The sequence below is a fragment of the Kryptolebias marmoratus genome, linkage group LG13 (assembly GCF_001649575.2).
Source record: "Kryptolebias marmoratus isolate JLee-2015 linkage group LG13, ASM164957v2, whole genome shotgun sequence".
Lineage (NCBI taxonomy): Eukaryota > Metazoa > Chordata > Actinopteri > Cyprinodontiformes > Rivulidae > Kryptolebias > Kryptolebias marmoratus.
In genome coordinates this window covers 2,661,499-2,674,478 of record NC_051442.1, presented here as the reverse complement: position 1 = coordinate 2,674,478, position 12,980 = coordinate 2,661,499, and the positions used below count along the sequence as shown (strand labels likewise).

Sequence of the window (12,980 nt, the reverse complement as noted above, 5' to 3'; positions counted from 1 at the left end):
CCCACTAGAACTCTAACTATCACTACAACCCGCTTCCAAAGTTTAGCCTGCCATCCCTTCAGTTTCCAAGGTTTCACATGTGAAAGCTGGGAACACGACATGCTGACAAAGGCATACCTTGAGCCTCGATGAAATTTTAAAAAGCTGTCTTCCTCTTCGTGATAAATAATAATGCTTTTGCTGTTCTTTTTGACAAGACTGTTTTGCTTAAAGAAAAAAAAACAAAAACCCATCCCGCTAGTCCTGCAGGGAGGAAGAATAAAATAAAATAAAAATAATAAAAAAAAGGCGTACATGCTGATTTATGCAAGCTGAGCAGTGGGAGGACACATGGGGTTTGGTAAGTGCTCACTATAAACCACAACTACTAGTAGTAATGCATTTAAAGCTGTGTAAAGTGTTGGTTATTCAATCTGGAACATTACTGCATCCATGTTTCTGAAAGGATCTGAAAGTTTTCTGTTTAGTATTCCTTTCACGTTACGTTTAAGATGTTTGACTGAAACGCTTCCTTTCAGTTTAGGCCTCTCACATTCTTGAAAAAGCGATACAGCACACGCATATTAAGCTAGCGGGCTGTGGATGCTACGCTGCCTGAATGTTTGTAATGTTTACTTTCTGTCGCAGAAAACTTTGTAGGTTCTGAAGTTCATGACAGAAACTCAAACTTTCAGCAGTCTTTACCTGCTGAAGGTAAACATGTTTACATACGACAGCTGTCAGCTTCCAACTTCCAACATATCAGCCGAGGCAGCTATATTTTACCCACTTTTAACTGGATTACCTCTTATTTATTGAAAACTTTAGAAAAAGGTTAAAGTAAAATGATAAATTGCGTTTTGCATACGTGTGTGTTGGTATGTCTGTAGCAGGAGCAGCCAATCCTGGTCCTGGAGGGCCACCATCCTGCAGGTTTTCCTTGTTTTCCTGCTCCAACACACCTGATTCAGAGGTTAAATCACCTTTTCATGTTCTGCAGAAGCCTGTTAATCACCCATTGATTCAGATCAGGTGTGTTGGAGCAGAGAAACAAGTAAAACCTGCAGGACGGTGGCCCTCCAGGACCGGGGTTGGACACCCCTGGTCTGTAGCATCGGCAAAATCTCTCATCCATAACTGATTGATGGCCACCACAGCCAACTGATCTTAGAAAACACAAAAATGGCTTTAACTCAGACAATTTTACAGACACAGAGCTAAAATCGCTTCTGAGAGTCATTCACATCACATTCTCGAAGACAGCGGTGTCCAGTCCTGGTCCTGGAGGACCACCATCCTGCAGGTTTTAGATGTTTCCCTGCTCTTCAAGTTCTGCAGAAGCAGTCATTTAAATCAGGTGTGTCGAAGCAGAGGAACATCTAAAACATGCAGGACGGTGGTCCTCCAGGACCAGGATTGGACAAAGATTATGGATAATATCATTTATCTGCAACTCTGTTCTTTTCTCCATCACAAGATAATCTTAGTTTAAAACTGGCATGAACTCAACTTCTAATGAATTATTTCATGTTTAAAATACAAAGAAGCAACCAGCAGAGTGACAGTAAATCTGTATATTACATTACACCAAGATGAGCTCGACAGAATAGGCAGCACTGACGAACAAAGAAGGAATTTATGACTGTTCTGTTTGGTGACTACACTTTGACCACAGGGAAGTGGTGACACAAAAGTAGGAAGAGAGCAATAGAAACACCTGGAATCCAGATGTTGTTCAGAATTAGCAGCTGGCAGAAGCTTGGGGTTTGACTCTCGGGGATTGATGAAGCGGTGGAGACGGGGGAGTGAAGTGTGGCTGAACAATGACAAAATGAGGTTGAGATGTAAAGAACGTCAGGCTTACGGGCTCAAGTGGGAATTACAGGAACACTGGGGCGACATTAGAATTACAGAGAAGATGAATTTGACGCCGTCTAAAGGACAGAAGTGACTACCTCAGGAAAAGACCTTCTTTATTAAATTTCATCTAATCATTTTTGATGATACGTCAAAAAACAACAAAAAATAAAAACAACTGTCAAACTTGGTGCAGGTCTCGCATCACAGGAGACAGAAACTAATTCTCTTACCACCATTTTTCTAAGTCATAGTGTTATTGTATTTAGAAAAGGCTGAACACCAGTGTCGATAAGGGTTTGTTTTTACTTTTACTGCACTAAAACTTTGGATTTATGATTCGGATCGTCACCAAAATTGAATCTTTTTTTCTTCCTGCAAAAATCCATCCAAATCTGTTATTAAGAACCAACACTACCAAGAACATAACCACCTTGGTGAAGGTAATTACAGCTTATTTGATGCATAAAGGATATTAGCAAAAACAAGTTTTATCACCCGCTGGCCTTCATGCAAATTCTTCAAACTAGAATTAACTTATGACTCTCAGCTACTACCACATCCAACTGTAGCTCAATATCTGTAAAAGTGATTGAGTTATACCCATTTTTAAGTTGGCTATGGTTGATTAGCTGTGGTGGCCATCTTGAGTGGGACTGACCCCTTGCTAACAGACAGACACGTCATCGCCTGCCTTTTACTCGTTACATAAAAAGTTGTAACAGTCACCAAAACTGCAACAAGTCTCATTTTAGAGTTGCTGTCATCTCACTCTTCATATATATCTGTTGAATTTCTCCCTGCTGCAAAGGCTCCAAAATAATCAGTCTAAACTCAACTTGTGTCTTTGATTATGGGAGGACTGAGAGCAAAACTCTGCTGCTCACTGTAGATGTTTTACATTAGGATAATTCAGAGTCAGAGTCCTGGAAATCAAAGTATCGGGGTTGTTATTACCAGAAATGATAAAAAAAGAAAAGAAAAAAGCGCCTCTCAGGGTAGCAGGAGAGTGCTTCAGGTTTGTTTTCTGCGTTACAGATTTTTTTTTACCCCCTTCATGCAAAATCAAGCTCAGAATTTAAACAAATCTTTTCTTTGACACAAGAAAAATTAGACATCAAAGAAAATTCTGATGATTTTTCAGCAGTTATTTTCAAAAAGAGAAAGCCAAATTACCCTAAAAGATCACGTGCAGCTGAAAGCATCACTACAGTTTAAAAAACAAAAATAAACAAAGCTAAACTCAGATGCAGATTGATCCCCCTCCCTTCCCTCCTGAGGGTAGTTAGGGTCGTTGTTAGCCTAAACCAATAAAATCTTCCCATTTTATTTATCACAGGATGAGTTTGCAAGCTGATTAATGTTTTTAAGTTACACAGACAAGGTGAAGTTTTGTACTTACGCTTGTATATGAGGAACAAACTTCCTGTATGATTCTTCTTCTGGTGCTGTTCCTGCTGTGCAGCCGTGTTTTTTCCTCAGTAGTAGAAACCTGCAATGGTGCCAATTTAAAACAGCAACAAATACTCTGAAAGAATATCCTGCACTGACATGCAGACAAACCTCAATTACTGGAGAAAAAAGCAGCATCTAGATTGAATCAGGTGTGGAGTAAAAGTGACCAATCTGCAGTTTTATGTGCACCATTCAGTGCTCTGACAATTTCATTTTAGTTTCTCTGTTTTTGCGCCACAGCTAACTTATTTTCCTCTCCTGTCTGGTATCATAAGAGTGTGGCTGTTGTTTGTTTACAACAGCATGTAAATGTCGCTGAGAGTTTACATTTTTTCCACATTCCTACACTTACCGATGACAGTAACCACCCGTCGCCGGCAGATAAATTATGGCAGCATCTCTTTATGGGGTGCCACTTCCACTATAAAATGTCTGCATGCTTTGAGAAAGCTTTTATACAACTATAATAGGGATCTTTATCAGCTCAGAAATCTAAAAATGTGCTAAAATACACCTGAGAGAGAAAGATAACGACGGCAAGCGCCAACAAAAGTTCCATTCCACTGATGTGACAGGAAACATTTGTTGAATCAAATCAGTTATTCAGAGTGAAATCTGTAATTTGAGACGTGGAAAAAGATCTAAGCATGCAACATTTTACACACAGAGAAGACTTTAATCATTTAATTGTCATATTTTGACAACATTTTATGATCTTTACTCGGTTTTGCCAGCTGCCGGAGGCGGAGTGATAACGTTTTTACCCATCTGTGTGAGTTGAGCAAACTTTGCAAAGACAAAAACGGCAAATTTGACAGATATTTAACTCAAACTTGGTATGGTCGTAGCTGAGAAGCGTCACAAACATTAATTTTGCCAATTACTATTAGAGTCGACTCTGTTAGCAAAATATATCATAAAATACTGTATGGATTGTTAAGAAACATTCACAAAACTATCAATGTTTGCACATCTGTAACCCAATTCAAGATGGAACCCAAAAATGACTTTAATTCAGTCAATTTTAAAAATATTGAGCTAAAATTTGGTGTGGCAGTAGCTGAGCATCTTCCCCAAAACATATTTAGGTATTTTTTACCTAAAACATGGTCAATATCTGTTATGGTTTGTTAGCAAAATATCTCACGAACCACTTGGTTGTACCTCGACACTTCGTTAACATTGGGAGTCACCCCAATTTAAGATGGCCACCACAGCTAATCAACATTAACCAGGACAAAAATGTCTACAATTCAGTTAATTTTACAGATAACAAACTAAAATCTTGTGTGGTAGTAGCTGATAGTTCCCCACATGATATATTTTGAGTGCAAACATCTGTTGAAATATGGCACAGCAGGTTTGACTAAAACAGCCGCGACCTCCATCCCTTCTGAAATAAGACGATTTCCCTTCTTCAATTGATTTAAGTAATCAATCGAAAAAGGGAAGACTGATATGTGGAAATGGCTAAAGTAACATTTTAGCACTAATGCAGACGTGATCTTTGCCAACAGAATATTCCTTTTTGTTTCCGGTGATTTACGACGAACGGTTGTTTCCTTCTAGCGATCAAACATCGGCATCTGTCTGCAGCGTTTCATAAATCCTGTTACACTTCCCTAACAAACGACGACTCCCACCCAAGTTTAAAGGGCTTTTTCAAAAATCTTAGCTGTCCACATGAAGCAAGCTAAAGGAGTAAAGGCTCCAGACTCGAAGTAAACACCTCCAAGCTGAAATTTACTGGACGGTATCTCCACGCAGAATCCAACTGCAGCGCCAAACTGTGCACAGCGAGGGGTCAAACGCAATGCATACACTTCAAATACCAGCAGGGATATGAAAGATACGTGGACTAACATGTTGCACGAGAAAGTGCTTATTATATTGTTAACAGAACAAAAAATTAAAAGTACTCTTACATCATTCCTTGCAGTTCTAGGTCAGTGGCGTCCAGTTCTGGTCCTCAGGGGCCGTAATCCTGCAGGGTTTAGATGTTTTCCTGCATCAACACACCTGATTTAAATAAATGGGTCATTAAGGAGGTGCTCAGGAGGTGATTTGAATCAGGTGTGTCGGAGCAGGGAAACAGGACCAGATCTGGTAGGTGACACTGATTCAAACCACTTTTAAAGACTGCAAGAAAGTCAGGCTCCTTGGAGACAAAATATAAAGAAATTAGGATGCTTTAAAACTTTTCCACAGCACTGTAATAAACCCTCTCTGCAGAACACAAGCAGAAATGACACAGTGTCACGTGTGTATTGTATTTTCTTTAGTACTTTACATATAACAGGAAAATACAAGGGCTTGTTTTCAACAGAATACAGGAAATTTAACAGTGCTCTGTACATTACAATATTATAATCAGTGTGGTGGTTACTACGCTCAGCCGACGGAGCCGTGGATGTCGTGCACAGTTCACCACGTGTGTTTTGTGAGGGTGGGGATACGATTCAAAATCTTCATTTACATGTTGTAAGAAGTCTTTGTTAGCAGCTTGAAGAAAACAAACAAACAAAATGAGTAACATGGCAACGTTACTGCTAAAAAAAGGACTGAAAATGCATGAGGAGGAAGGAGAAGTATGAGCAAATCCGCTGAGAGTTACTTTCTACTACTCTGAACGGAAAAGGTCACCGGACCGGGGGTGCCACAGTAACACGAAACATAAATCAGCCAGGTTCTGTGAGGAGTTCCACATTCATCCTGAGAGACCATCTTTAAAGGTAAAACAGAAACTTATGAACCTTTTAAGCTGGTTTCGATGGAAGGCCATTACCGCCACTTTAATTAAATGAATAAATATAAAAGTCTTTAAGTCGTGATTAAAAGATAGTGTCTCAAAATTATGACAGAATCTCATAATTACAAGATATAATCTCAATATTATGAGATGCTAAGTCACTTAACACCTCATAATTATTAGATACTAAATCATGAGATGCCAACTCATATCTATAAGGTGCTAAGTCATAATTTTGAGATGCTAAAACTTCATAAATTTTGCGATGGTATCTAATAATTATGACTTAGAGGATCTTTTTTCCTCCACAGTGGCAGAAATGTGCTCCCATGTTTGCAGATCTTCCCGATGCTCTGGATGAAGAGTAAAATGGAGTCAGTTTTATCCTGTTGTCAAAACATGTTAAACATTTTGAAACACTTGATTTACGGATCGGAATTATGCAAATAAAAACCGAGCTCTGCTCCAGTGAGAACATTATTTAACGGGTTTGTTCCAATGACGCAGGTCGGATCAGAACAAACAGAAACTTTGCTCGTTATTGATTTTTTTTTTCCTCTTTTGTTTCGGCTCTGAGGTTCTCCAGTTAACATGAAAGAACAATCAAAGCAGAGAATCAGAGGACACTAACTCGGCGAGTCATTTTTCGGCTCATTAGTCTTTAAAAGAAACCGTTTCATGTCAGATCAGAGCTGGAAAAATATTAACCTTCAAAAGTTGTTTCTAGTTGTTTAATATAGTACTAAAAAAACAAAAAACATGCTACGCTAACAGGGCGACAGCAACAATTAACTCTGCTGTCGTCCCGTGATGTTCTACGCTTTAGCTTCGAATCATTTTGTGTAAAATTTTAAACAAACCGGTAAATCTCCACCGGCTGTTTGCCAAACTCAGGTCCAGATCCGAACGACAGAACTTCCCCGGTTCTGTAAGGTAAAACCAGAAAAATCTGTTCCCTCAGTTTGGTCAGAAGGTACTCATTGCAAAACAGGAAATCACATAAAAAGTGATGAAATCAAATGGTGCCGTTTACTCCAGTAGCTTTCCAGATGTACTGATATGCAATTTTGAAATGCGGGTACGCAGTGAATGTAAACAAAACACTTTTATCTGCATACTTCAACCAAATTCGACTTCTCCACCTCTGTCTTTGACGGTCCTCGCCATCGTTGACCCGTTTTCAGTCACTTTGTTTCTGCAGGTAAACGAACCGACGTGGTATTTGGCAGCTGAGGCAAGTTTTTATTTATTTTTTTTTTCCCACAGTCTTCATGACATTGCAATGAGTACCTCTCATCTTTGTTGACAGACTTCCTTCTGTTTGTGAACAAGCAACAGATCTAATTTGAGTTCAGAAACTCTGAGAAGTTTTAAAACTTCTCACTTCTTGGATTTGACTTGAACGGACTTATTTGAGTCGCACACCGCTCTGAGACAACTTTTGTCGTGAACCGACACTATATACTGTAAAAAACATGAACTAAATTGAATTAAAAAAGCGATCAAACGGTTTTTAAACCACAAACCACACGTTTCTTAATGGGGAAATAGCAGAAAATGAGGCACGCCAGCCTCATTTGAATCAAAACAAGTCAAACTCTGAGCTGAACGAGCTCTCGGGAAACGGCAATAACACAAGAATTCTCCCAAATTACACAAACAGGCATGTTTCTAGTTTATCTGTTCGAATGAAATTAACAAGAAACATAAATATCAGCTGTGTATATTGTAACACAGACAGTTCACTTTACTGGAAACAAAACTAAACCTAACACCTGCTGAGCATAATATAATATAATATCTACGTTATTGGACATTCATGTCTATAATTTATTAAACTGAGGAAACAGATTTCTACTGGGACTCCTGGTACTTGGCAGGTTTTGTACCAAACAGTTTGAGGACCAGTCTTTGCCCACATTGTTTAGTTTATCTAATTTATTTATGTCACGTTTACTGAATAGGATAAATAAAAACTGAAATGCATAAATAAAGTGATGTGTTGAGAAGACCAGGACAGAAATGACAGAAAAATCAATGATATTAAGAGTTTGTCTCATTTCCTGCTCCGTATGTTTCCTACTTGAGTATTTCTAACTTTCCTCGTCTCTCAGAGGCTGCAGGCCAGCCAATTTTAGATTTTAGTTGCCAAACCATAGCAAATTCCCACGTTGAACAGTCAAATGTGATACCAGTGTGTTAAAAACCTACATCTATCATAACGATACATCTGGGGAACTCGAGACCCACCGCAAGAATATAAAGGTTCCAAAAATTCCACCGGATTCTGACTCCTCCACGTTGGATGAAGCGGAGAATTGGAAGTGCTCAACACAGTTATATACACAGAGGAATGGCTGCATGTACGTAGGCTGGACATGGCATGCATATAATGCATGATAACATATTTAGTTGAGTAATGTGTATGAATAATTATTTAATTACAATATGAACATTTACAGATTTGGAAAAAAAAATGGTTGATTTGTGCCTTAAAATCCTCTTTCATGCTGCAGAACAGCTAAAGTCTTCCCAGTTCGGTAAAAGTTGGGACGTTGTATAAAATGTAAAGATCTTATAAACCCTTATTTTATTCACATTGGAACACAGTAAACATATTAAATGTTTAAGCTGAGAAATTGTACCATTATCTGGCGGGAAAAATAAAGTAATTTTAAATTTTTTGGCCACAACACAATTTGTTTTTATTTACATTTTACACAACTTCCCAAGTTTTTCCGAGTTGGGGTTGTACTTTAACGCTGTCTCTAGCCTCTTGATAGTGAGATAACACGTTGATTTAAGAAGTGAACTGTCACTAATTGTTTTAATATAAGGCATTAGATCTGTCAGAAACACCAGGACTTGTAGCAGGGCACTGATTTAAACTACCTATGAAATGTAGAAAATGTAAGTAATGAGTATAAATCATGAATGTGCTGCACAAACAACAACAATAAAGAAGATTTGCCATTAAAATAATTCTGCTCCTACTTTGGCAAAATAAAACTTTAAAACAGGTCTAGTTAGAGTCTTTGACAGTTCCTTGTTCATCAAAGGCCTCTTTGTTTGGAATAGGTACAGTACTGAAAGGTCCGGCTGAGCCACGGAGACACAGCTACGAATATCTTCAAGACTCTTGTTCATATCAGGCTTCGGCAAGAGTCGTTTCCTGAAAAAAGAAGGAGCTGAAGCAGCTCTTGTACACGTGTTCATGGCTCAGCTTCCAAATGAGACATGTTGCTATAGCCAAGATTTACAGACGTCTCTACGGACTGAGATCCTCTGGTCAAGTCTTTGGCTTCCTGCATTCTCTTCTGTGTGAGGGTGTATGATTATACAGCACTGTGCAAACTACACGGAACAAACCCTAACCAAAACAACTATTGGCCTTTTAGTCTGTGAAAAATCTGCTTTCACTTATGTGAAAAAGAGAAAAATAGAAAGGAGCTGTCTTTTCTTTTTTAGAAAGCTGAGAGTGGCGCCTCCTGTCTCAGGCTATTTCTTTTATTCTGCGCATGTAATCATGTAGTTCCTCTGGGTCTTTAAAGCCCATATCCTGGCAAACCCACTGAATGTCCTCTTCGTCTGCTATGGGGATGGAGTTGTAGGGCAGCTCCTCCGTGGGGAGGGTGGTAAACGTGGTAAACTTGACTCTCTTGCGCTTTGAGGTAGGCGAACTGGCCTCCTCGCCATTATCCTTCGTGGAGCCTCCGGAGCTACCGTCCCCCCTTCCGTGAACCTGGCTGTGAACGCTAGTCTGGGAGCTGCCACTACTGTGGTGGTCCCCGTGGCAGCAAGTCTGTACGCCCTCCAGAGGGTTGCTGGGACTTTCCACCTGTTGTGGCGACAGATCGCACTGGGCCCTCAGCGGCTGGCCGTTTCCAAGGAACACCCAGTGGTGGGAATGGTCCATGTTGGCCTGGCCTTCAGGCGGGATGCGCTTGTGGCGATACTTAAGCACAAAGACAATGCAGTTGATAAGAAAAACTAATATAGCCAGGCAGAAGACACCTAGTAGGGCATACATGCCAATTTCAAGGTCTGTCATGTTGCGGGGTGAATGAACAAAGTCATCATCTTCCTCTTCGACGCTCTCAGTCGGCCGCTCTTGGTTGCTAATCGTGGGGAAATTGGTGTAATCAATGGGAACACTGGCAGGCTGCTCATTAGAAGTCTCATAAATTCTTCCATTGATGTTGGGATCAATGATTGTCCGCCTGGTGATGGGCAGCAGCTCAGCATCACCCTCTGTGGTTGCCTCCTCCTCGGAGTCCTCCTCCGGGCCAAAGCGAACTCTGACATGAACCGCGGCAGATGCGATGACGCTTTTGCGTTTGGTCTTCTGGCAGGCTTCACAGATGGTCATCTCCACACGCACCATTTCGCCGGATCCCTCGCCTTCTGCCACCACCGCAGGCCAACGCTGCTGAGGCTCCTGGGACACCGACACGACTTTGTCATCCAGCGTGGAGGCGTTCAGGTTGTAGTCTTTGGGATCAAAGTAAATCAGAGGGGCGGCTGTGTTATCGCTGAAAAGCATCCAGACAGACAAACTGGCCTCCTGTCAGAGTAAAAAACAGACAGAGGTGATGTTTAGTTTTTGCAAAAACAACTTTTGATTACTCCAAACTACAAAACAGTTAAGCTGTCACAAATCAGGAAGGTTTAGGGGTGAAATTGAATCATTGTCAGGATTTTTGGTGGTTCTCGGCAGTAAACAAAATCTCTTACGTAACTGAACATTAGGGCTACAAATACTGCAGTCTGGGTCACTGTGAGCAGAGAAGGTGTATTATATAAACTCATAATAGAAGCAGATACAAGATTAAAAAATTAAAAACTTCTCCTTCCATGAAGAAATGTATATCACCCGCCACCATCATGCCAGAGTTTTAGACTGGTCAAATCTTAAAAACAGCATTCTGTACAATAATCATCCAATGTTGCAAGATGTCATGCTTGGAGTATGAGTTCTGACTGACTCTAAGCTACTACCACACCTAAATTTAGCTCAGTATCTGCAAACTGTCCGAGTTAAAGCCACGCTGGGGTTTGCTCAGGTCAACATACTGTGGTTATCGTCTTAGATTGAATTGACTCCAAAAATTAAATCAGTTTTACATGAGACTAAAAGTCTCAGAAAGTAATTATTGTCTTTACTTCTACAACTGGAGTCAAACCAGTTCCAGATGACCACCACAGCTACACATAAATGACTACACCCCATTGAAATCTACAGCTGCTGAGCGAAATACGGTGTGGTTGTAGCTGAGAGTCATTCACAACACATCCTCCAAGCTCTGACACAGAGGTCCCCAATCCTGGTCCTGGAGGGCCACTGTTCTGCATGTTTTAGGTGTTCCTCTGCTTTGACTCACCTGATTTAAATGAATGAGTGATTAACAGGTTTCTACTGAACTTGAAGATCTGCTGAAAAGCAGGGAAACAACTAAAACCTGCAGGATAGTGGCCCCTCCAGGACCAGGATTGAGGACCCCTGCTCTAACAGGGTTATGGTTTAACCGTCATCATTTCTCAACATCACATGATTTTAGTTTACAACCCTGACATGAAAGGCAGTGATGAGAATTCCTATTTAATTTTGTTTTAAATTTGTCTCCATCCATGCATCACAGTAATATTTATAGACTATTTTCTGAAAAGCCTGTAAAAGTGGTGCGAGTAGAAGGTAAACAGTAAAACTTTTCGTTAAAAAAATGTAAACAAAAGGAAGAAGAAGCCGTGGATGTCGGTGGTATGGATCCTTTTCTTTCTGACCGTGATCTGAATGTATTCCCAGCCGCTCGGTCTTTGAAGTTCTGGACTCGCTCCAATCCCTAAATCTCCAGAGCATTTGTGAAGCGTTTGTAGCACTCTGTGTTCTGCACAAGCCTCAACATGCTCCCTGCCTCTGATGTGCGCACGAGCAAACCGCTCTCAAGCACAGAGGGAAGGAGGGCGGCAGGCGAACGGCCCGGGTGTCCTCAAAGCTCCAACACACACAGATAAGACGCACGCCTCGAATGATGAGTCTGTCTCCCTGTGTTTGCTGAGCGTGATGGCCTCATTTTGTATTTTCTGTCACTGCTCACCATCTGTATTCCCCCTGCGGAGGCATTGGATGAAATGCCTCAGATTCTGCGTGGTGGTTACCTGACAACACTCATCTGAGCCCCACCAGCGTCCGTGTAATCAGGCAGCGTTTGACAGCCTCCATTGTTCACAGCTTGCTTAAACATCGGCCGCTCATCGTCAGGAGGAGGACAGTTTGGTTTCAACGGTTTTCAGCTGTGTGCCCATTTCTCCACAGGACAAGAACCTCTGATTCTGGTTTAGTAGAAGGTGTTTAAAACACGTCCAAAATTTCACTGAGGTCATTTTAGCGTCACGGTGAAAAAGGAGTTCCCAAGAATCTACAGGGTCGGCCATTTCTATGGATACACCTTAATAAAATGGGAATGGTTGGTGATATTAACTTCCTGTTTGTGGCACATTAGAATATGATCCATTTTGGATCCAAATTTTGTTTTTTCAATGGGAAGAGGGTCATGTGACACCTCAAACTTATTAGGAATTTCACAAGAAAAACAACGGTGTGCTTGGTTTTAACGTAACTTTATTCTTTCATGAGTTATTTACAAGTTTCTCTCCACTTATAAAATGTGTTTTAAGTGTTGGATTGTCGATGCAACCCTCTTCTCCCACTCTGCACACACTGTTAGCAACGCCGCAGGAGAAATGCGAGCACAGGCTTCCAGTATCCGTAGTTTCAGGTGCTGCACATCTCGTATCTTCACAGCAGAGACGATCGCCTTCAGATGACCCCAAAGATAAAAGTCTCAGGGGGTCAGATTGGTAGACCTTGGGGGTCATTCAACTGGCCCACAACGACCAATCCACTTTCCAGGAAGTGGAAGAAGGACAATCCAACACAATG

At 40.8% G+C, this 12,980-nt stretch overlaps 1 protein-coding gene across 3 annotated transcripts in view; it reads right to left on the bottom strand.

Moving 5' to 3' along the window:
* Window positions 1–5,547: 5,547 nt before the first annotated feature.
* The window catches only part of tmem132e (transmembrane protein 132E), a 409,273-nt gene continuing 401,840 nt past the window's right edge, over window positions 5,548–12,980 (bottom strand). For all 3 annotated transcript variants that reach the window (XM_037978997.1, XM_025008806.2, XM_017429159.3), the window contains one exon: window positions 5,548–10,604. In XM_037978997.1, coding sequence (XP_037834925.1) covers window positions 9,534–10,604 — 1,071 coding nt within the window. In that variant the 3' untranslated portion in view covers window positions 5,548–9,533. The remainder of the gene's footprint in view (window positions 10,605–12,980) is intronic.